Source organism: Arctopsyche grandis, chromosome 1 (assembly GCF_051622035.1).
Source record: "Arctopsyche grandis isolate Sample6627 chromosome 1, ASM5162203v2, whole genome shotgun sequence".
Taxonomy (NCBI): Eukaryota; Metazoa; Arthropoda; class Insecta; order Trichoptera; family Hydropsychidae; genus Arctopsyche; species Arctopsyche grandis.
Genome location: NC_135355.1, coordinates 14250699 through 14276075, shown reverse-complemented (window position 1 = coordinate 14276075; position 25377 = coordinate 14250699). Strand labels below are relative to the sequence as shown.

The 25377-nt window shown below is 32.2% G+C and overlaps 1 protein-coding gene across 1 annotated transcript in view; it reads left to right on the top strand.

The window, feature by feature from the left end:
* LOC143916922 (lachesin-like) overlaps nucleotides 1-23359 on the top strand; it is a 39907-nt gene extending 16548 nt beyond the window's left edge. Inside the window, exons 4-8 of the mRNA XM_077438211.1 lie at nucleotides 13759-13951; nucleotides 14074-14202; nucleotides 14652-14771; nucleotides 22755-22925; nucleotides 22995-23359. Coding sequence (XP_077294337.1) covers nucleotides 13759-13951; nucleotides 14074-14202; nucleotides 14652-14771; nucleotides 22755-22925; nucleotides 22995-23359 — 978 coding nt within the window. The remainder of the gene's footprint in view (nucleotides 1-13758; nucleotides 13952-14073; nucleotides 14203-14651; nucleotides 14772-22754; nucleotides 22926-22994) is intronic.
* The last annotated feature ends 2018 nt before the right edge of the window (nucleotides 23360-25377 follow it).

Here is a 25377-nt window from a genome sequence, read left to right as displayed (position 1 = left end):
TAATAGGAATATATCCGGCGTGATTCACTTTTTATATTTTTTATCAGCACTTTTTTAGACAATTGTCTAAAAAAGTGCTGATATCCTTCCAACATTGAAATACATTACACAATGGCAGGTTTCTAAAAAACAAAACTGTTTCTTTAAAATTAATATTAGATTTTTTACCTGCCACAGATAGATTGAATAGTTTACCCAATGTTTGGAGGAATACATTTGTCTCATTTAGTCTTGAGTGCGAGTCTAGTTTTAAGACACTTTTTTGAGCAGCTTTTTGGATACACAGCTCCAACTGTCTTCTTTTGTTTACAGTAGTAGACAAAAGCAGTTGCTTGGTTTCAACAGGAAAAACACCATCTATGGTAAACTGCAAGCTCTGTTTTATCCCCTCAATTTCTTCACACAATAAATGTATAAGATATAAATTGGATCTAAATAGGATCTAAAGTGTCTATTAATTTTATAAATGTTATGCAAATTTCACTTTTGTTTGTTATTTTAGCATCTATTCGCATATTTTATGAATTTAGCATCTATTAGCATCTTTTCCGAATTTTAGCATCAATTAAGCATGAATAGCAAAATGCCCAAAATACGTGTCTCTATTTATTATATAAGTATATGACAGAATACGACCAACCCATGTTTAAAGTTGGACGACAATCAGCTCCAATTGAGCAGATATCCTATACGATTCCAAGGGGAGAAAAAGAGACAGATTTATTCTTTTGTTTATATCGGGCGATCAATATGGCGGCTTCCGTTGATCCGAATTGCGATATTTTACCGAGTGCACACAGGCGCATACAGGCTACTAGTATATATATTAGGGCTTCCAAGCCGGTTTAAACCGAAACCGAAAAGCTGGCTTTTTGACCATTTTTCATAAAACCGAAAACCAGCTTTTTAAGGTTTTCTTTAATTAGTGCTTTTTTCCTCAAAATTGACAATTGTGATTCCCAATGTCGTGGAAAAACATATCCGAATACGTGACTATACAACAGGTAAACAGATTAGGCGTCCTGAGAGATCTACCCTTTATAAGGTGGTACGTAGGCGATATCAGGTGATTCTATTCACTTAATCCGCGGCGTACGTAACAATACCATAGCTTTTTCTTTGAGATTTGTAATGGACGAAGATAAAATATTATTGAAAGTATGTAGTTTCAATGACCTACCCAACATCAGGTAGAAAACATTATTATCGTGTTTGTGATATGCCGTTTCTAATGATTTTTATTAAGCTAAAACAGATGCGTAAAAACAACGACAGATGGAAATATTTCAACGTTGAACGAACCTCAGAGCGAATCTCAACAGTTCTTAATATCTATTCACGATCCGACAATTATAGATTTTCTGCGAGGTTACACATTATTGTTTTAATAATGTATTCTTGATAGTAGCTTATTTAAATCATTAAATTATTTGTGCGTATATAGGATCTGCCATTTTACGGCTGTGATATATGTATGTATATATACATAATACAAATTGTATTATTTGTAATATTAATATATAATAATGATCTTATGAAAGTTCATAATGTTTATAACTCAATTTAATTTATAAAAAACTATTTTTTGCATAATATAATATATATTTACATTTTTTTTTTCGACATAAAAATTTTAGACTTAATAGGTCCAACATATTAAAGATCGATTGGTTCCCGCTTTGAAACATAAAAAACGGGATTTTTTGTTGCTCAGTGATATAATTATATTAGAGCTAGAAAAATAAAAACAAAAAGCAATAAAAACGCCACTGCATAGGTATATCTGTGGCAGATTATTACAATACTAGTGTTGGACCCGTTGATTTCAACGGGTGGTTTCGAAAAGGAATTGAAACTCGAATAAAAATAAAGTTAAAGATATTGAATCGACTGGTTTCAGAAAGAAATTGATGCACGAATTACGAATGACAAATTACGAAGTGATTGCGAATTACGAATTACATTTTGTGCATCGCCGACGCCTCCGGCACCCCGGGGCCTTCGCCCCCGGCGCTTCCGTCGCTCCGGGGCCTTCGGCCCCAGCGCCGGCGACGCATCCGGCGGCCGCACCGCACCCAGCGCCCCCGATGCCTTCGGCACCCCGGGGGCTTCGCCCCCATCGCTGCCGACGCCTCCAGCGCCCCCAGCGCCCCCAGCGCCCCCAGCGCCCCCAGCGCCCCCAGCGCCCCCAGCGCCCCCAGCGCCCCCAGTGCTTTCGGCACCCCGGGGGCTTCGCCCCCAGCGCCCCCAATGCCTTCGGCACCTGAAAAAACTGGGAAACTGAAAAACTGAAAAAATTAAAAATATGAAAAATATGAAAAAAAAAAATTGTTCCCTATACTGGTTGAATCATTACGTTCGGCAAGAGTTAGGACACACACACACACACCCACACACACACACACACCCACACACACACAGATTACCGTCTTTATATATATGATACACATACATATATAGAAACATACATATGCATAACCTCAGTGTCGGTCTGGCCATATATGTACATACATATACAAGCGACATTGCCTGATGGCAAGTGGGCCCCGCTATCTGTTAGATAATATGTACCCTTAGTTAAATTAAATAAAATTTTAACTATTTACTTTTGCGTGTGTAAAAATTTACGGGATATTTAACTTTGGGACCAAAAGTTTTGGTATTTCAACAAAACACATTTCTTACGATATACACAAAGAACTAATATCTGCTTTTACAGCCCAAGGATTGGTTAAATTATTTTTAAGGGTTGAAATGTAAGTTTTCGAAATTTGCGTGGGCCTTTTTGCGCAGGCACATTTCCAACCTCAAGATTATGTACATATAAACCTATATATCATATATATAAAGACGGTGTCTGTGTGTGTGTGTGGGTGCGTGTGTCCTAACTCTCGCCGAACATAATGAACGAATCGATAAAAATCGATAAATTTTCGACGAGACGATTTTGTCGCGACTCGAACCGATCACCGCTCACTCAAAAACCCTCTTATAGATAGGTGTATTCAAGGTTGGGAGTTAACCAATTACGCCACGGTCCAATTTGATATTCTCCTTTTTTACTTTTGTACGTAGTAACAATAGATGAAGTTTTGTGACAATAGATGAAGATTCGAACTCAGAATCGATCACTGATCATCTGTGTGTGTGTATTTTGGGGATATTTTAAACACCGTTAGTCCTATCGAACTGAAACTTAGTATCGGTTACTGAAATTCTTATCGACACGACGTTAATTTTTTTCAAATTTTTAAGTTGACCGGAAATGGTACCTCCCCTTATAGGTGTGCTATTTTTACTTTATCTATGTACATATGTACGTAGTAACAATAGATGAAGTTTTGTGATCATGCGAAAATTCGAACTCGAGATTTTGATTTTTTTAAGTTTTTGAATTCAATTATCTCCCAAGCCACTAACTGAATCAAACTGAATTTTTTTAAATATAATAGAAATAATAATTTTTATAACTTTGTATTTTTTAAATATTTTTATCTGAACCGGAAGTAGTACTTTTACTCTAGAGAATCGAGGTTTTTTATGTTTTTCTCAAAAACTTTTTAGTTTATTGAACTGAAATTTCATATCTAGAAGTTTAAGCTTAATACCAAGTTATTTATAAAATTTAGTAAGCATCTGTCAACCGGAAGTGGCAGTTTACTCTTGTTCGATTTTTCTTCCACTATTTTTTTCGACCCCTTAGACATGTGTGTTCGTCACAAAAAAATTCAAGTATAATTCTTATAGCAATGTGATGAAAATATAAAAAAATTATTAAATTTTATAAACCGGAAGTGGAATTTTTTTCTCTTAGAAAGGTCAAAAATGTTGTGCCCACTACTCTTTACAAAGATTATTATTTCTCTCTACAAAGATTATTATTTCTATCATATTTAAAAAAAATCAGTCCGATTCAGTTAGTGGCTTGGGAGATAATTGAATTCAAAAACTTAAAAAAATCAAAATCTCGAGTTCGAATTTTCGCATGATCACAAAACTTCATCTATTGTTACTACGTACATAGATAAAGTAAAAATAGGACACCTATAAGGGGAGGTACCATTTTCGGTCAACTTAAAAATTTACGTCGTGTCGATAAGAATTTCAGTACCGATACTAAGTTTCAGTTTGATAGGACTAATGGTGTTTAATATTCCCAAAATACACACACACACACAGACACACACACACACAGACACACACAAACATTTTTCTAGATCATGAAAACGTGATCAGTGATCGATTCTGAGTTCGAATCAGTCAAAATCTCGAGTTCGAATTTTCGCATGATCACAAAACTTCATCTATTGTTACTACGTACATACATATGTAGATAAAGTAAAAATTCGGATGTGACCAACCCATCTATGTATTTGAGGAATGTAAGGTCACAAAACAAATTTCGATATTGAACCGTACATATACATACATTCACACATACCGACAGCATTATGAAATACAAATACATAGCTATGACAGCATTTCCGATACTTATACACATTAAATATTAAGTAAATAAAAATAATTCAAAACGTCAAAATAAAATAATGAAATATTGCTTAAAAAAATTACTACTTCCGGTTTACGAATTCTGTCCGCAATCTTATCAGCTCTAATTTAGTATATAAAGAATATTAATATACATTTTCAGCTTGATACGTTCAGGGGTGTGGACATAATAATTGCCACAACATTTTCGACCTTACTAAGAGGAAAAAATCCACTTCCGGTTTATTAAATTTAGTCATTTTTTTTTATTTTCATCACATTAATACATGAATTATACTTGAATTGTTTCTTGAAGAGCACACATTTTTAAAGGGTCGAAAAAAATAGTGGAAGAAAAATGGAACACGAGTAAACTGCCGCTTCCGGATGCTTACCAAATTTTATATGTAACTTGTTATTAAACTTAAACTTCTAGATATAAAATTTCAGTTCAATAAATTAAAAGGTTTCTGAGATGAACATAAATAAGAAGAGGTTAGTAAAATCCTCGATTCCCTAGAGTAAAATTACTATTACGGTTCAGGCAAAAGAAATTCAACAAATATTTTGTTATAAAATTTATAATTTCTTTTACATGAATAAAAATTTCAGTTCGATTCAGTTAGCGGTTTCGGAGATGATTTAATTTAAAAACTAAAAAATGGGGACGACTTTTATTTTCGCATGATCACAAAACTTAATTTATTGTTACCACGTACATAGTAACAATAAATTAAGGTCGTATAAGGTTTAAGGTTAATATAATTTTATAAATATATGAATTATATAAAATCTTCTCCACGCTCTCAGTTACACAGGTGCAATGTGTAACTGAGAACTACATATTTTGTCTGAAGAAAATTTTATGTTCCTTTCTATTCAGAAGCAAATGTTAGATGATTTGGATGCAGAAGAAATAATTAACAGATATGCACACGCATCTAAAGGGCTCATACGTTTGCAAATATAATTTTCTTAATTTTTCAATTTTTCTTTTGCACTTTTTTATTCTTTCATATTTATATATTTTATATTGAATCCTATCTTGTAAATAAAGTTTGTATTTCTGTTGATTGCCAGTAAGACGTGTAGTACGTGTATATTTTAACTAATAAAAAAAAATATATAACTGCACTTTTAATTTTTGATTCATGCATTTTTGAAAATTTTATTTATTTTTTACCCTAGAGCTAAAGCGTGATGGAAAGAAGAAAATTTGTTATATGGGGGGGGGGGGGGGGAGGGAGACAAACTTTTATCCCTGGGTGGGCCCCCTTTGACTCCTGGCAAGCACTGATTTCAGTCCCATTCCGCCACTGCGATATACTCGTACGTGTATGGAAATATAAATAAAAATATAAATGTAAATATGTATGTATGTAAAACGTCGGTGATGACACTCGGTCGGCGACCGTTTGTGCGATGCGTCGTATATTTGCAAGTTGAAAAGACGCCGGCACATTACCGCTTCTGATCTTCTGTGGTGATCTCAACATCGATATACATACATAGATGGCGCCACAGTCGTTATGGGCTACCGTCGCTATCGTAATTTCCGCCGTAAAATACTCAGCAGTTTTCCTTGGGCGCTACCCGCTACCAAAGCCTCTATTTCATTCACATCAACGCGAAACGACCCATCTGAACGCGACGCTACTCTGTTCTGTTTAATGTTTTACGACGTGTTCTTTTATATATTTTTGTTCTCAATTAACAAAAAAAAAATTAGAGGCAGCTTTTATCCTAAATTACTGTTTTTCCAATGTAAGGAGTACAAAAATACAAATCATTTAACACCACTAGTATTAGCGAAAAAAAAAATTCTTCTCCCGTTACAAATAGCACCGTTATATAATAGCGCTATTCTGTGTGTATGTGTAAGATAACGTTCACCGTACTATAATAGTCGTATAGATTCGACCGGTGACCGTCACCGTATCGAAAGGTACATATGAAAAGTGGGTAGTATATATGTATATAAGTGGCGTGCGGTAAAAGTCTCTCCCCCCCGTCGTACTGCCTCACTTAATTTGCGCGAGCAGGATACAAGAAGAACAGGCTTTTCCTCCAGTATCCTGCCCGCGCACGTTAGGCAAGGCTGTACGACAAAAAGAGAGATATTTTCACCACATGCCACTGATATATATTATATGGCTCTACATCATTGCATCGAAAGGACGAAAGATCGAAAAAGCAAATATCGGAAAGCAAAGATTGAAAATCGAAAGATCTTAAGTCGAAAGATCGAAAAGAATGAATGAATGCATTGTAAACGATAATTTTTGATATTTGCTTTTTCGATCTTTCGATCTTTCAATGCCGTGATGTAGACCCAGATTTGACATACTTACATTTGTACGTCATAGCCAAAACACTGCCAACAAAATGTACGAATATAATAGAAAAAGAAAAAAAATGAAGATCATGCATGTTTAAGAGGTCGAAAAAATTAGTGCAAGAAAAATCGAATAGGAGTAAACTGCCACTTCCGGTTGAGGGATGCTAACCAAATTTTATAAATAACTTGCTATTACGCTTAAACTTCTAGATATAAAATTTCAGTTCAATAAACCAAAAGGTTTCTGAGAAAAACATAAAAAACCTCGATTCTCTGGAGTAAAAGTACTACTTCCGGTTCAGATAAAAATATTTAAAAAATATAAAGTTAAAGATTATTATTTTTAATATTGTTTTTAAAAAAAATACTACTTCCGGCTTACGAATTCTGACCAAAACCCTACCAGCTCTAAGTTAGTACATAAAGGATAGAAATATAAATTTTCAGCTTAATACGTTCAGGGATGTGTACAGAGTAGTAGGCACAACATTTTCAACCTTTCTAAGTGAAAAAAATCCCACTTCCGGTTTATAAAATTTAATATTTTTTTTTTATTTTCATTACATTGCTACAAGAATTATACTTGAATTTTTTTGTGACGAACACACATGTTTAAGGGGTCGAAAAAAATGGTGGAAGAAAAATCGAACAAGAGTAAACTGCCACTTCCGGTTGACAGATACTTACTAAATTTTATATATAACTTGATATTAAATTATTATTTCTATCATATTTAAAAAAAATTCAGTCTGATTCAGTTAGTGGTTTGGGAGATAATTGAATTCAAAAACTTAAGAAAAAGAGGACACCTATAAGGAGAGGTACCATTTCCGGTCTACTTAAAAATTTGAAAAAAAATTATGACGTGTCGATAAGAATTTCATTAACCGATACACACACACACACACACATTTTTTTCTAGATCTTGAAAACGTGATCAATTCGAATATTCAAATATATATACATATATATATATATATATATATATATATATATATATATATATATATATATATATATATATATATATATATATATATATATATATATATATATATATATATATATATATATATATATATATATTGGTATTTATTGGTACATTGGAGCTTATTTAATTTCATTTTAAGGGTATGCCAGACATTTTCTATAGGATTTAGATCGGGAGAATTACCGGGCCAGTGAAGGAGCGGTAAATTGTGGTCGGACATGATTTTTTTCACAATTTTGGCTTTGTGGCAGGGTGCAATAATATTGCATTAAGTGCAGGCGATCCCTTTTGTCAATTTTGTTTTGTATAGAGTGCAATAGAGTGTATCGCAATACCGTTATATATTGCGAAGCATTCATCATCCCTTCTACAAAATACAATGGCCCCCGACCTTCCGCACTAATTGAGCCCCAAATCATGAGTGACAGCGGGTGTTTCGCATTTTTTATGACACAGGACTCATTATACCGCTTGCCGACTCGCCTACGTACGTATTGGTGAGTCGGTGTCATCAATTGAATTGACGACTCGTCAGAGAAGTGAACCTTAAAAATATTAAAAACATCGATTAATTCAATTCATTCAAAAAAAATTAAACAAATAATTTAATTTCAATTAAATTACCCCTTTCCAATCGTCGAGGGTGAAGTGGCGATGCTCATTAGCCAAATTGAGCCTGGCTTTCTTCATTTTTGGCGTCAAAAGCGGTTTTTTAGCTAGCTGCCTGCTTTTCATCCCCGCCTCTGCGAGACGGCGTTGTATTGTCGGAGTCGATATTTCGGTTCCGCTCCCGTAAATTCGTCTGGATTTTTTTATTTGTGGCAAACCGATCCTTCTCAACAATATTTACAATATTTCGATAGACTAGAGGACTGTATTTACGAGTGCTACGACAATTCTTACGATTGGTGACCGTAGGATTTTCACCTCTTTATAGTTGGGCGCTAATTTTATGCACACTGAAAACGCTAACCCCCTGATCTTGAGCAATATATCTTATGGAATACTTCCGAGTATTTAATAATGTGGAAATATTGGCGATTTTCTCCACGGATAAATCTTTATTTCTTCCCATCTAAAAAGGAAAGGGGGTTGTTTCACAAGCAATTTAAACAAATAATTAAGTCACATTTAAAAAATTTAAACACTTTAACTTACTTCAATGATATCGATAATATACAGGAAAGCAAAAATTTCTTCAAAACGAACTTTTCTCCCACTGAAAGCACACATCTACACCAAACGAATTTCAAAGCCAAACTGTCTATCTGAACTTGTTCGGTTTTTAAAATATTTGTATAAACACTACTAATCTTATTCTTCTGTAAGTACATAGAATAGGATTTACATATTACCATATATTGTCACAGACTAACACAGCTGGACAAAGAAAGTAGAAAAGTAAAATTAAAAATTAACGTAGATAAGAACAAACTAATGTTCAATAATTATTGCATGCCTGATAGCATCCCATTAGATGATAAACCAGTAGAGGTAGTAAATAATTATTTATATTTAGGTCAAATAATTGACATGTCTGGTAGTAAAGATGAAGAGATAAAGAGACGTATGAAATTAGGATGGAGTGCATTCGGACGGATGAATGCTGTTTTTAAATCAAAAATGCCACTCTGCCTGAAGAAAAGGATCTTTGATCAATGCGTTTTGCCAGTGATGACGTATGGATGTGAAACTTGGACACTGAACGCCAAGATGCTTAATAAAATCCAATGCACTCAAAGAAGTATGGAACGGTGTATGCTTGGCATAACGAGGAAAGACAGAAAGCGGAACACGTGGGTGAGAAGTATGACAAGGGTAGTGGACATAGTGGATAGAGTGAAGAGATTGAAATGGCAATGGGCGGGTCACGTAGCTAGGAGGATGGACGAAAGGTGGACAAAAAAAGTGCTTGAATGGTACCCGAGAGAAGGCAAAAGAGTAAAAGGAAGACCGCAAGGAAGATGGGTGAACGAAATTAGGAAAATGTGCGGAATGAGATGGATGAGTGTTGCGCAAAACAGAGACGAGTGGAAGCGTGTTGGAGAGGCCTTCATCCAGCAGTGGATGGCGAATGGCTGTAAATGATGATGATGATGGTATATTTTAATTAAAATTAATATTATATTTACGATATTCGGAAAAAAAAGTAAATTTCTCGGACCACGGATCGAACATGGGACCAAGGATTGTGCGTCTGTGCCGTAGAGACTACGACGCCTGACAAAATAATTGTTCTAAATTTAATATATACATATATATCATCATATACATAATTAAAAAAATATGGGGAACGAATTATTTTTTATTTTTTCGTTTTTTTCATTTTTTTTCATTTCTTTTAATTTTTTTTTAATTTTGGGGCTGTGAAGGTGAAGGCCTCGGGGTGTCGAAGCCGCCCGGGGGCCAACGAGAGAGAGAGGGGGGGAATTGAGGTAAGTTAAGTTCCAGGGCACGGACAAATATAGGGGCCCCGTGTCAGAAATCGTACTTGTTATATAATTTTTCATTCAACTTTCTTATTCAATTATTTTAAAAAATAGCAACCAATATTTTTATTTTTATTTTTCTAATAGATCTGTATTTTTTTGCATATTAAAAATATATCTAAACGAACTTTTTTAAAGTTTGTTACAGGGTAGTTTTCTCAGAGCCCGGGATTCCTCTTGGCGGCCATGCATATGAGCCGTTATAATTGAAAGTGGTATAAGTCCACTTTTATTAATTTCGAGAAATATCTTGCAAAACATTAAATTAAATGTTTTGCGTTTAACAATATTTAAAAATCCTGATGGCCTTTAATGCGTTTATTCTGCTATTCCGAGATTCTGGACATGTTGAATGAAAGTGATAACAATTTGTGAATTACTCACCTTTCACAACCATATCAAGAAAGTCGCTGACGTTTCCTTTCGTCAACTTGGATTTGTCTTGAGATATGCAAGATTATTCTTCAATCCTTTGTCTTCTCGCTTGCTTTTCAATTCGCTTGTGAGAAGTAAGCTAGAGTATAATGCGATTGTGTGGAATCCGCATGAAGCAAATTACTGATGATTGAGAAAGTGAAAAAAGCATTTCTTCGTATCCTATATAGGAAAGAATATGGGTATTACCCATATCTCTACCCTACTCCTTTCCTTTTGGACATGCTTGAGTATAATTCCCTTGAACTTCGGAGAAACTTCTCATTAATTCGTTTCGTTCTCCTGCTCTTACGTGGTAATACGTCATGCCCGTTGTTGCTGGAGCAGTTGGGACTTTATGTCCCTAATCACTATGTGCGTGGTAGACATCATCATTTGCTGGCTGTACCTCCTGCCCGCACAGTTATTTTTCGAATGGCTCCTATTCCAAGAGCTATTCGACTTCTTAATGAAATCGTTGCTGCCGATACTGAATGTGATATTTTCCACCTTAGTGAGAGTAAATTGTTGGAAATTATTCTAACCCATTTATCTGGTAGTCTGCGCTCATCATTGTTTTCATGATTGATTGTGATTTATGAGTGAAGTTTTGATTAACTCTCTTTCATTTGGGCCTTACAGGGATGTTTTGTACTTGTAGTTGTTTCTTACATATTTATTGGAACTGGCTGTAGGTGCAAGGCATTCCTTATGCTATATTTTTTATTTGATATTTTTACTTTATCTGTTATTATTAAATGCTATTTTTTATTTTTATGTATGGATGTATTTATTTTTATGTACAAATGTATTTTTGTATGTATAATTGATGAGTATATTATTTTCGTTATGTATTAATTTATGTTTAATTGTTATTTTGTTTTATTTGGTGTTATATTGTTTGACCATTGTGGCGCTTTAGGAATTCCTGTTATGACACTATGGTCTGTTTAGAATAAATAAATAAATAAATAATACACTAGATCCGCCCTCACGCTTTATACTGGTCTCCCTTTTGGCGCATGCAAAAACATGGCGCATGCACAGTTACTCTCAGTAGGTAGGTAGGTACCGCTGCGTCGTAGGGAAAAAACCTATTTTTTCCCTACTTCCCCGCTAGTTAAACCCCCCGCACCCCTCAGTTAGTGAAGACAAGATCTCCGACCAAAATCACATGTCAGGGCCCATCTATGTGTATTATATATCTATGATGTATACATATATATCTGAGCTGGTCGATGAGCCTGGTCCAAGGATTCACAATTAATGATGTACCTATACAAATGTATGTATGTACATAATACGAAGTTATTTCATTATTGTACAAAACATTTTAAACTATAATATATGTATAATAAATAAATACAGATCATTGATGTATAATACACTAGATCCGCCCTCACGTGTTAAACTTTTCTCCCTTTTGGCGCATGCAAAATACATGGCGCATGCACAGTTTCTCTTAGTAGGTAGGTAGGTGCCGCTGCGTCGTAGGGAATAAAACCCAACTTCCCCGGTAGTTAAACCCCCCGCATCCCTCAGTTTGTGAAGACAAGCTCTCTGACCAAAATAACACGTCAGGGTCCATCTAGTGTATTATACATCAATGATACAGATACTTCAAAAATGTTACACTACTTACACTACTACACATACATAATTGATTGTTGAAGAAAAATTACGAGATTTGAACTGTAAAAACTATCGCAGAAGTTTTAAGCAAAATTTATTGGGAAGTTTAATACATTGCGATAGTTACCAATTCAATATTATGATATTGATAGATAGCTCAATTGAAAATTATAGGAGCTGTGTGGTTATTTGAAAATTTGATATTTCAATCTCGGGTCTACCTTACGGGCCGGAATGTGAAATGCCGGAAAACGCAAATATCGGAAGGCAAAGGATCTTAAGTCGAAAGATCAAAAAAAAGGGTGCATGGTAAACGGTACATAACTTAATTTGCGCGAGCAGGATACAACAGGAACAAGAGGAACAGGCTTTTCCTCCCGTATTAATGTGCGCGCACAGTAAGTGAGTATGTACCGTTTACCATGCACCCTTTTTTTTTTGATCTTTAGACTTAAGATCTTTCGATTTTCGATCTTTGCCTTCTGATATTTGCGTTTTCCGGCATTTCACATTCCGGCCCGTCACAGAGACCGCTCAATTTCATATATCTATATACATACATATTGAGATATCAAATTTTCAAATTCATCTCTAATAGAATACATATGTACGTATTTATTGTCTATACGTATTCATACACATTAAGTTAATATTTGTCTACTTAGTAATTCAATGGCTTTCATCTATCACCAAATTAGTATATTAATACCTCATATATAAGTATGCTTACGTATGTAATTATACCTCATAATATAATTACATACGTACATATTTTATTTTTTTACTTTCATGTATTTTTCTCTCATTTAATATCGCAAATTTCAAGTACATGCTTTTTTCAATTGAAAATAAATTTATTGCGAATATTACCAACAAGTGGCCATGCATTTTCCTTATAACTAAGCGCAATGAATAAAAGGCAAACATTCAAATATGCGACAATTGAACACGTATAATTTGGGAACGAATAATATGAAAGACGTGTAAAAAGTTTTTTTGCATATTTTTGATGTGCGAAAACAAACAATCGCATTCGCGCTACTTTTCTTTCTGTTCTGGGCACGTGCCTGTCGTTTAGCCGCGTCTATTATGTCATGTGTAATATTACGCGTTACATATTACACATCCAACATTTGATAACACCTATTTTCGTGTGGATATGAAAAGAAACGAAGGTTCCTCGGCGTATGCCCTCCCCGTCCCTTTACTTTTTCCCTATCGTATTTTCTTTTCGGCTCAAAATGAAAAAAAAGATGACGAAGTCGGCGATTGAAAAATGGATGGAGAAACTGTCACGCACCGTTCGTGTACGTGCTGTACTCACTTTTATCATTATTTTTTTGCACAGAAATAGTCGACAAATGCTGATATTTTATTAACGAATATTATGGTGTATATATTCGCAGATGGGTACGTTGGAAATCGTCGTGCCGCCAGATTTCATACACGAGGAAACTTCCGGTGATGTTATGGTGCCTGAAGGTGGTACAACTCGCTTGGTTTGCAGGGCACGCGGTTTTCCCGAACCTAATGTCATTTGGAGGAGGGAGGACGGAAACGATATTATTCTCAAAGAACCGATTGGAGCTAAATCTAAAGGTATCCCCCCTATACTTGGGGGTATAAAAATTCGAATTGATTATATACATATGTATATAATACATGTATTATATAGCGCTAAAATAAATTAAGAACATTAATATATTATAATTTATTTGCAGTATCAACGTATGAAGGGGAAATATTGAAGTTGAATAAAGTAGCTCGATCCGAGATGGGTACGTATCTTTGTATTGCGAGTAATGGTGTGCCGCCTTCAGTTAGCAAGAGAATTACAGTCAACGTCAATTGTAAGCATTAAAATATATATATATATATATATATATATATATATATATATATATATATATATATATATATATATATATATATATATATATGTATATACATATACATATATATATATATATATATATATATATATATATATATATATATATATATATATATATATATATATATATATATATATATATATGTATATTTATGAGTATGTACATATATGTGTTAAGCATTAAAATATATATATATATATATATATATATATATATATATATATATATATATATATATATATATATATATATATGTATATACATATACATATATATATATATATATATATATATATATATATATATATATATATATATATATATATATATATATATGTATATTTATGAGTATGTACATATATGTGTATATATTTGATTAAATAAACCAATTTAACTTGTTACAGTTCATCCTGTGATTCAAGTTCCGAATCAATTGGTCGGTGCTCCTTTGGGAACTGATGTAACTTTAGAATGTTATGTGGAAGCTTCACCAAAGAGTATTAACTACTGGTTGCGGGATTCAAGTGAGTTTTAATATAAATTATTAATTCACACAATTGTATATTTTCAGACATAAATACCGTATTTAATACCGTAGACGTATTTAATACTACTACTTATTCCTTTCTTGGAATAAATAGAAATATGTATACGAACATACTTCAATTAATACGTACTTAAATTATTATTAAATTGCCGATGCACTCGTGTAAAATCTTGCCAAGCATATTGTTATAAAATATATTTTCATATTAATTCATTCTTAGTAAAAATAATACAATGTAAAATGTAAATATGGGATAAAAGTATGAAAGTATATTCATAATAACATTCATTTTATAACCTATTAGTGAATTAAAAATATATGTATATGAAAAATAATGAGAGCCTATAATGCAAATTTTATAAGATATAAACAATTAAAATGTCCAAAATGTTTGCATTTGTAAACGTGTCTATTACGATTATTTTTCACCATCGAACTATCAAAATCGATTTAAATTTCCATCGTCGACCAAACCGCGCAAAATGGCAAAGTTTCAAAATGATCGGAATACTGTAGCGATAGACACAGAATCGTTACCTAAGTGAAACATAGAAAAGTCAAGTAATGAAGTTCAAATTTGAAACTTAGAAATCAAATATCCATCAAAAATATTTTAACAATATCAGTTGTAAATAATAATAAAAAAAACAAGAAATAGACATATACCAACTTTGTTGCAATATTTTGTTATTTTATGCAAAATCTTGTTAAATATTTTACCATTTATGACAATGCTAAAATATCGATTTTGTGAATATTTGAGCACACTTATATTTGGCGATTTGTTCAGTCGTTAATATATGCGCTTCTCTAAAGTTATTTGCAGGTTCGTTCATTACCGACGACGATAATAATTCAACGGAACCAAACTTCGGTTTCGAGTGATGTTAGAAGTTCAGTCATTTAAATATTTATCAGACGCCGACTCTGCCAGTTTCCAACCAACCAACCAACTGACGTCTCTTGTAGAGTAATCCTCTTCGATATACTAATTGAAAAGAAATCTCACTATAAATAGAACTACTATCACCAGTTATCATTTGTAATCCATCGACAAAAATTGAATTTAATTTAAATTAATTTGAAAATCGGGACCGAAAGAGTCGGGGAATTGCTATGCCCTCAGGGAGATTCGAATCTTAACTAAAGGGCAGACACCCTCTATTCACGTTATCGTCGAAGATATCGAGCTGCACGTTAGTGGGGGCTGAGGGCCAAACAAGCTCTTTCTCCCAAACTCCATTACGAATTCAAATACACTTCGAGGTGCGAATAAATTAATCACACGCGATATTACGCTCCTACAAGTGTGCCACAAATAGGAAACTTCCCACTTTGCACTATTCCCGCACCAACGAACGCGACACACTTTGCACGTGTATAATGTATAAATTTTATATATATGATGTACCTATATATAATATTTACAATATAGGTATATATTTATGTAGAGAGTTTTAAGTTTCATAAAATTATATATTACAATTGAATCACTTAAATAAAATATATGTGTTTATTTAAGTGATTCAATTGTAAGGTATAATTCAATTTCTTGTAAGATGGGAACGTAGACTACGTACGTATACTCCTACATATTATTTTTCTCATTTGCGTGATACATTCAAAGAAAACATAAATAAAACGAATAGATTGCGTAGATACGAAAATAAATAAATATACATATACATATGTACCAGTAATGTAATATATAATATAGTAAGTAGATAAAATATAAACACGAGTTATTGCTGGTTGGTACATACCTACTTGTGTATATGCATTCATATGTATGTACATACATACATCCATATGTATGTACATAGGTTGGGCGAACGAAACCCAGCCGCACACAGTCTCATATTCGTTCGGTGGAAAATGGGAAAACACTATTTACATTATAAATCATCCACACGTCAAAAGAGATTTTCCTAATAAAATACTACGTGTAAGGTGTATCGCGCATAAACAGTTTTGGGCCGGTTTTGAAGGGCCGAAGGGACCCTGGCCAATCTACCAAATATGAAATTATGCCCGTTTCAAAGGGACCCGATATAAATCTATCGCACGTCGCAAATTGATGGATATCTATGCCTGTTTTCATACCTATTTTTTCTATTTTAAACGTGAAATTTATTTGAAAATGTGTTATTATGTACATATGTGTTAGCTTAACGGAATAACCCACGCTTTAAAAAAACTAAAAACTGACCGAAAATTCAAAAAATCATTTTCAAAAGATTTTCACAAACTTTGACCAGCTGATGGCAAGACAATTTTTTTTCCTATTACTCTGTACGAAGTCCTCGTTATACAGAACGTCTTTACCAACTGTTTCAGAATTCCACTGTTTTTGATGTACCCCAATATGTACATACATACATATATCCTATAATCATGATTATGTATGTAAATAAGGGCTTCCAATACGGCTTTAACCGAAACTGAAAAACCGGCTTTTTGACCATTTTTCAAAAAACCGAAATCTTGCTTTCATGCCTCAAATCAACCGGCTTTTTAAGGTTTTCTTTAATTAATGTTTTTTTCATAAAAACTAAAAAAAAAATGTATATCTAAACTCTCTAAGGTAATAGGCTTATATTTATTTGAACAACAAAAAAAGGCACAGCACTTTTACAGGTACAGCAGATTTAGTAATGAATGAAGGCCAGGTCATAAACCAATACAATATTATTGAAAGCAGTTTCAATGATCTACACAAGTTCAGGTATAAAAGTATATAAAATACTATTATCGCAATGCATGGGGATTTTCGGAATATAATTGATTTTTCTTCAAAGGAATTGGAAGCCCTTTAAAATTTGAGGCCACATACCTATTTTTAATTATGGTTTTAAAATGTTTGTGATATGCCGTTTCTAATGAATTCATTTCCGAATTTTGCAACGGTTTAACAAGCTTTTGGATTTTTAAGCTAAAGTAGATGCGTAAAAAAATAACGTTGAGCGCACCTCAGAGCGCATCTAAGCCGAGGTGCGCATCTAAGCTGAGATGCGCACCTCGTGCATTCAGCACCTCAGCACCTCAGAGTGTTCTTAATATCTATTCACGATTTCACAATTATAATTTTTCTTCGAGGTAACAGATTTTTTTTTTAATAATATATCCTTGATAGTAGCTTATTTAAAACATTTAATTATTTGTGCGTATTTAGGATCTGCCATTTTACGGCTTTGATATACATATGTATATTATAATACAAATTGCATTATTTGTAATATTTGTAATATATAATTTCGAAAGAGACTTTGTATATACATATGTATGTTTGTTTGGGTCATAGATTCCTTGAAATTCAATTTAATAAAAAAAATAATACTTAAATAAAATGTTTACTAATATTTAGATTGGCCATGTTTAAACGGTTTATATTACAAATAACAAGCGAAGCCGGGTAAAAACGTTATATACATATATAATAATGATCTTATGAAAGTTCATAATGTGTATAAGTCAATTAAATTTATAAAAAACAATTATTTTGCATATATGTACGTATATATTTACAATTTTTTGATAATATTTAAATTTTAAACTTAAAAAAAATCTTAATTTTTTGAAACCGGTGAAAGCCGGCCAACCGGATTTTTCTTTTGGGCGGTTTTTTTGGAACCCCTATATGTAGATACAGATGTCCATTATACATATGTAGCTCGATTATATTTTTTCAATGAGACAAATTCGGATATTTTAATACTGTAAGATACACTTTTTTTATTTTATTTTTTTATTTTATTAATTGAAAAATCAACAGACAGGATGTACAGAGATAGGTATAAAAAAAACAAAAAGTAAATAAATAATATATGTAACATCCGAGTCCAATAATAGATTTTTACAAAAATGAAAAAGATAAATATAAGGAAAACAAATTAAAAAGTAAAGAATAAAGGCATGACAAAATATGTAGAAATTGAGAAATTGCAAGGCAATACAGGAATAATGAAGAATTATAATATTTTAAATTACATAATAATTGATTTGATAAATTTTTTATAGTAATTTTTGCAATTATATTGTCTTTGGCAATTTGTTTAAAAAAATGTTAAAATTCAATATGTAGTTGTACGTTTCAATACACTTACCACGGTTGCGAAATTCAACAGTTGCGAAAACACAACCTTTAAAGACTTACTGTGTACTTACTTCTGAATTCATATAAAAACTCGCTGATTATACAAGTTTTAATAATTCAATTACATTTTAGCTTGTAGTTAACTTATTGTTTTGTATATAGGTATTCCTCGACTTACGACGGAGATACTTTCCTGAACCTCGGTCGTAAGTCGAATCCGTCGTAAGTCGAGGAATATATTTATATTTTTTTTTTGGTGATTTTACTTACTTTTATTAATACAGTAATTCAAATGAATTCATATTTAAATTTAAAAAAAAATTAAACATCTACATCATCCGTACTTATTAATTATAAATTATACATCCTCATCACTTATCACATACATAAGTACAATCCATTTCTTCATCTTCAGTTTGAGATACAGTCGTATGAGTTTTTTTGAAAAATGTGTCTAATTTTGTTTGAACAGTATCCTGTTTTTTTTGTCTATATATTTCTTGGTAGCATGCGAGATTTTCTTGAATCCTGCGGTTCACATTTTAAAATCTTTCACTGTCTGGGTCCATCATTTCAAACTTTTGTATTCCTTAATTAATTAAATTAAAAGCAGCAGCCATTTCTTTCAATACAAATTTTTTCAGCGGTTCCGCAGATGTGATTGATTCATTTTCATCAATATCCTCTTCTGCAACCATTTGAGTTCAAGATCTAATAATAGATCTTTTGAATCATTTTCAAGAATTTGGTTGATGTCTTCGTTATCTACGTCAAATTGTAGACGTTCACTAAATTGTACGATTAGATTAGTAATATCCCCGAAGTTTTTTTCTTTTTCGTATATGCAAAGAGAAACGGGTTCAAATCGATTGGTGAATTTTTTCCATATTCCGTACATACATGCTGAAGTAACTTCTTAAGCCGTTAAAGGTTCCATCCCTTATCTTTATTTCTTATAGCATGAAGGAAATTATAATTTGTCCTAAATTCTTGAAAAGTTTTTCCTTCTATTGCTTCAATGCCTTGCGCAAATGTAATTTTTAAATGATGAGCTTTAAGAGACGCAATGGAATTCGGTTTTCAATCTTGTCATCGATCCAAATCACTAGTAATTTTTCCATTTGTTGAATGGGTCCGAGTCTTTTTTTATTTATTATTTTAGATTTGATTGACAAGGACCCTTTAACGGCTTTACGTATTTTTTCTTTATTTTTTAAAATAGTGGACACCGTTGAATGTGATAATTTCAAATTATTTGCCATGTCCATCACTTTTTTACCACAATCAGATTGTTTTATCACTTCAAGTTTCATTTCTAAGTCTATCATCTTTCCCTTTTTTTTAACAAGAGTTTCTTTATCAGTCATTATCACGTTTCTTTATAACACATTATAAATAAAAATTTGAGCACTAATCAACACGAAATTGAGAAAATAAACATCCTAAAACAATAACGAACAGTTATGTAACAAACAGTAACGTCCGTATGAGTTTGTTACCGTCGTGCGATTGGTGACGAATCCCAAAAGAATGAGTAATAACTTAATTTTTAAAACTACTGCGATGTTTCATTTCTTCCGAAAGAAAATTCTCCGTTTTCATAACTCACATCCGCTTGAGATTTATCAATCAATTTTTGAAAAATAATTAATTAATAAAAAATATATTATTTTTTTTCGGCCGTAAGTGCGAACCTTCGTAAGTCGAGGACTACCTGTAATTAAAGATATTTTGTAAAATTATATAAATTATGAAAACATGAAGACTCTAAATATTGTGTTTACACGGTTATATTGCTCATAGAAAAAACAATTAAAAAGTGTCTCAAAGAAAATAATTAAACAAACAATTGTATCCATTTAAAATTATATAAAGGAAATAAAACAGAGAAATTCAGAAAAATCTCACATGGGATGTTTCTTCACATGTGTAGGTATGAAAAAAAATCTGAAACTTTGCTACACGTATCTCAAACACCAGGATCAGCGTGTCTCCAGTCAATTGATATGCCTTAAATATATTTTCTTAATATATTTCTATGTATTACTGTGTTTAGTAAATTTACATTAAGTTATAATTATACAATAAAAATAAAAATATTTGTTAGATCAGATTTATATTTTTCAAATATCGTTTTTATAAGAAAGTAATGAGCCGTTTCTGTTTAAAACCAAAACCGATATCGTATTTTCATCGATGCGGTGCAAATGATCGAAAAGCGCCAGACAGACTGAACTACAGATTAACGACACGTGTACCTTATGCGTGCGCACTGCTAGCACTTACACTAAGCGAAATCTACCCGAAGTCCCGACATACCTACCCTGTATACGTTCTGTGCTTCTGATACTTTAGTTCCGAATTTTTCCTTATAAAATTATTAAAAACTCGCCAGAAAGATCCAACTCAATTGTAATAATTACCATTTTAATAATTTCATCTGTGCACATCGAAAGGTTACTCGTCATCTGATTTGCAATTTTTCATTCGTGAAGTCGAGAATTGCGTTTAAAGCAGCCATCCAGTTAATCTGTGGTTCAATCTGTCTGGCGCTTTTCGATTGTTTGCACCAAACCCATTTTAATTGCTGTGTGTGATGAAAATGTTTTTTCGAACAAATATGTTGTTGAAAATTGAGTCAAAATTTACAAGACTACTCTAACGTCACGCTTCTCCTTTCACCCCTCTAATATAGTTTATGAATTTATAAAAATCAATATAAATCCGAAGATGTTCATTCAGAATATAAGAATTGCTAATAATATTACATATTTCTTTCTTATAAAATATAAAAAAAAAACATAGATAAAGAAAAAATGCAAATTATGTCCAGTTTTTTCGAGATATTTCTCGAAATGAAGAAAATTTTTATATTTATTTTACATATTTTATTTTTATTTTATTTTATTTTTATTGTTACAATCAATATACACTCGTCATTACAGATCGATCCAATGCGACGGATGTACGATAACGAAATACAGAATACATAAACAATCAGAAATCAGAAATACAATAATACATATACAATCAGAATATATAGCATATAACAATTAATTATTTTATTTTATTTTTATTGTTAAAATCAATATACACTCGTCATTACAGATCGCTCCAATGCGACGGGTGTACGATAACGAAATACAGAATACATAAACAATCAGAAATCAGAAATACAATAATACATATACAATCAGAATATATAGCATATAACAATTAATCAGAAATAATCATAGAAACATCTATTGATTTTTTATAGATTTTTGTGTACAATTTTTATACATATAATAAATACGAAATTAAAGAGATGTCTATAGAGATATCTATAGATTTCAGATAACTGTGCATAATTATTACAAATTATACACGGACAGATTTTTGTGACAACAGGAAATGATCTAATACCAATTTTTCAGGAACCGTTTCAGCAATGATCAGATAAAATTGGCAAACTCTGATATAGAAACGATCGATTTGGAGTCACAAAACCCCCAAACCTAACCAGCAGTTTGACGATTCTAACCTTCGGTCTCAGTGGTGCTAATTATATACGCTACCATTAAGCCAAACTGCTGGCTTAATGGTAGCGTATATGAACAAACGATTGTTGATCGTTTCTATATTAATCGACCACCTCAACTTAAATAAAGTAAAAATTAGATTTACTTTTAGCATGACGATTAGTCATTAGAATTCGAATTAGAATTATTTTTAATGAAGTGAAAAACATTCTACTATGATAGATAATATAGAGAATTATATTATATGCATACCGCATACGTCTTGTGTAATTATAAAAACAACAAGTAAATTATATGTGTGATTTATTTTAAAAGAAAAAAAATGTTTATATTTACCTTATTTTAGATGAAATGGTGATATCGTCAAATAAGCATGTCGTTCAAAACATAGCAAAATCTCTCTTCGAATCTAAAATGACATTAACCGTAAGGAGATTACAAGCGAGCGATGTAGGAAGTTACAGGTGCATCGCCAAAAACTCTCTAGGAGAAGTTGAAAGCAACATTAGACTATACGGTGAATTAAAACACATTAAAATTGAATTTTATTTGAAATTCTTTTAAATTAAAAAAATATAATTTGTAGAGATTCCGGGACCAACGAGGAAACCCTCAAATTTGAAACACAACGAACACGACGATGTCAACTACGAAGAGTGGGACGGTGGGGTGACTAATCAGTTCGGCTCTGCTGAAAACGAGAATGATGATGATGAAGATAGGGATACGAATACTTCAGCTGCTGATAAAACTAGACAAAATATGTCCATGCTACCGAAGGACCCAAACAACGTGAACAAACAGAATAAAATCAACAACAAAGAGGACAAACAACACCGCAGCTCTACAATGGCGAACGGGGCCATTAAAAGGATGGCTTGCCAACTGTGGCGTTTCGTTATTTGTTCTATTACTATATCCCTAATTTTGTTACGAGTGACTATGATTTAGGGTGAAATTCAGTGAGTATTTTTAACGACAAGCTTACATATGTATGTGATACTATCATATGTATATGTTCATATTTGCATATACATATTAGTATTTAAAGTAACTGTATAAAAATTATTATATAAAATTAACAATGTAAGTAATCGGTTTTAATTGTATTCATTCAATGTATTCAATACGAAAATGTATATTACAAGCTTTTTATTTTCACCTTTAAATTAACAATGATTCAAAACTATTATATGCCTATAATTTTGTTTATGCAGGCAATAGGAATAACGGAATGTACTTTTGGAAACATACGTCTCATATACTAATGACGTCACTTTTGATGAAGAAAAATGTTGATAACAATTTTGACATTAGTGTAGGGATTTCAAACTCTGTGCCCGTGAAGCTATGTACATATGTATTTGCATGCGCCAGCTACAAAGTGATAAATAACGAAAAAAAGCAATTAAATCATAAAAGGAAGCAAAACAAAAATACATACTTTAGGTTTTAAAATCGAATGTTTTCAAATTATAAAATTTTAAATCGCATGAGTTAAATATGTATCTTGATCGACGTCCCTGTTGTATTAATTTTCATTTTACCCTTCACGAACATTTTATTCAATTGAAAAACAACAAAAAATTTCGACAAAAGAGGATTCAAAGCTGAGATACAGTTGTGGATAAATATTTTTTTTAAAAGTTCACTCGGATACTTTCCTAGGACAAAAAAATGGATTGGTAAAAATAGTTTATAGTTTTTAAAAAGCATTTGGAACAATGTTGAAAACAGTTGGAATCGAGCTGACCATAAAGAGTCAAATCTTTTGAAAAAAAGGGGCCTACAAAATTAAATCCTTTTACGGTTCCACATATTTGCGAGAATCTTTAGCAAGTGAAATGTAATGTACATACTTGACGGTTATTTTTTTTTAATTTAAAAAATAAAACATAATATCATTATATTCAAAATAAAACACATTATACAATTTAAATTGATAGTCTCGAATGCGTTCACACCACAATACGATTGAGCACACCTGCATTATTTTATCAGAAATACGGATTTAAAACGGTGACACGACAACTCGTTCACAGATTTTTTCACCGATAACAGACGGTCTGTGAAAGAGATGGCTGCATACGTAATGGCATAGTAAACAAGATCATGGTGAACAGACGGGGTGAGAAAGAGATGGCCGTATACGTAATGCCTGGAGCGTTTCATCGGTTTACGGAAAATCTGTGAACGAGTTGTCAGGTAACCATTTAAAACACATGATCAGTATTTTTCAAACGACAATTTTGGAATATTGCGTCAGTTGACACTTTGTAACATGTTAAATACATATATCCATAATTTATTTAGAGATGTACGTACATATGTATCTGATGATGTTGTTAATTATTATCTTCGTATTCATTTCCAATATTATCATAAAAAAATCACAAAAATATTATGGTATATTACTGAATATGATACATACATGATTGTACGTGCAATAAATTTACAATAATTGATTCAATTTTAATTAAAATATATATACACTTGCTGTGTTTGATTTCATTATTTTTTGAGATTGATTTTTCAAGTAAAAATATTCGGATGTGACCAACCCATGACTTTATTGATGTATTTGAGGAATATAAGAAGGTTTCAAAATAAAATTCGATAATTAAACATACAACCATATACGTTCACACATATCGGTTATGAAAGCATTTTCGAAACAAATTCAGAGCAAATGTAGTGAAACTTATACAAGACAAAAGTTCTACTTCCGTTTGTCTGATTTTATTCGAAATTTTATATAAATTATACAGAGCATCATAGAGACATCTATGGATAAATATGACCACCGTTTCTACATTTTTGCAGTATTTTATAAATCAGCAAATTCAAGATGCCGAAAGAAGATGCCGTTTCAATAAAATTAGATGAATTGGTAAACCCTGGTAGGAAACGATCTACCTGGAGTCACAAATCTAATGTCTGACCAGCGTCACCGGGCTAGGGATTGAACC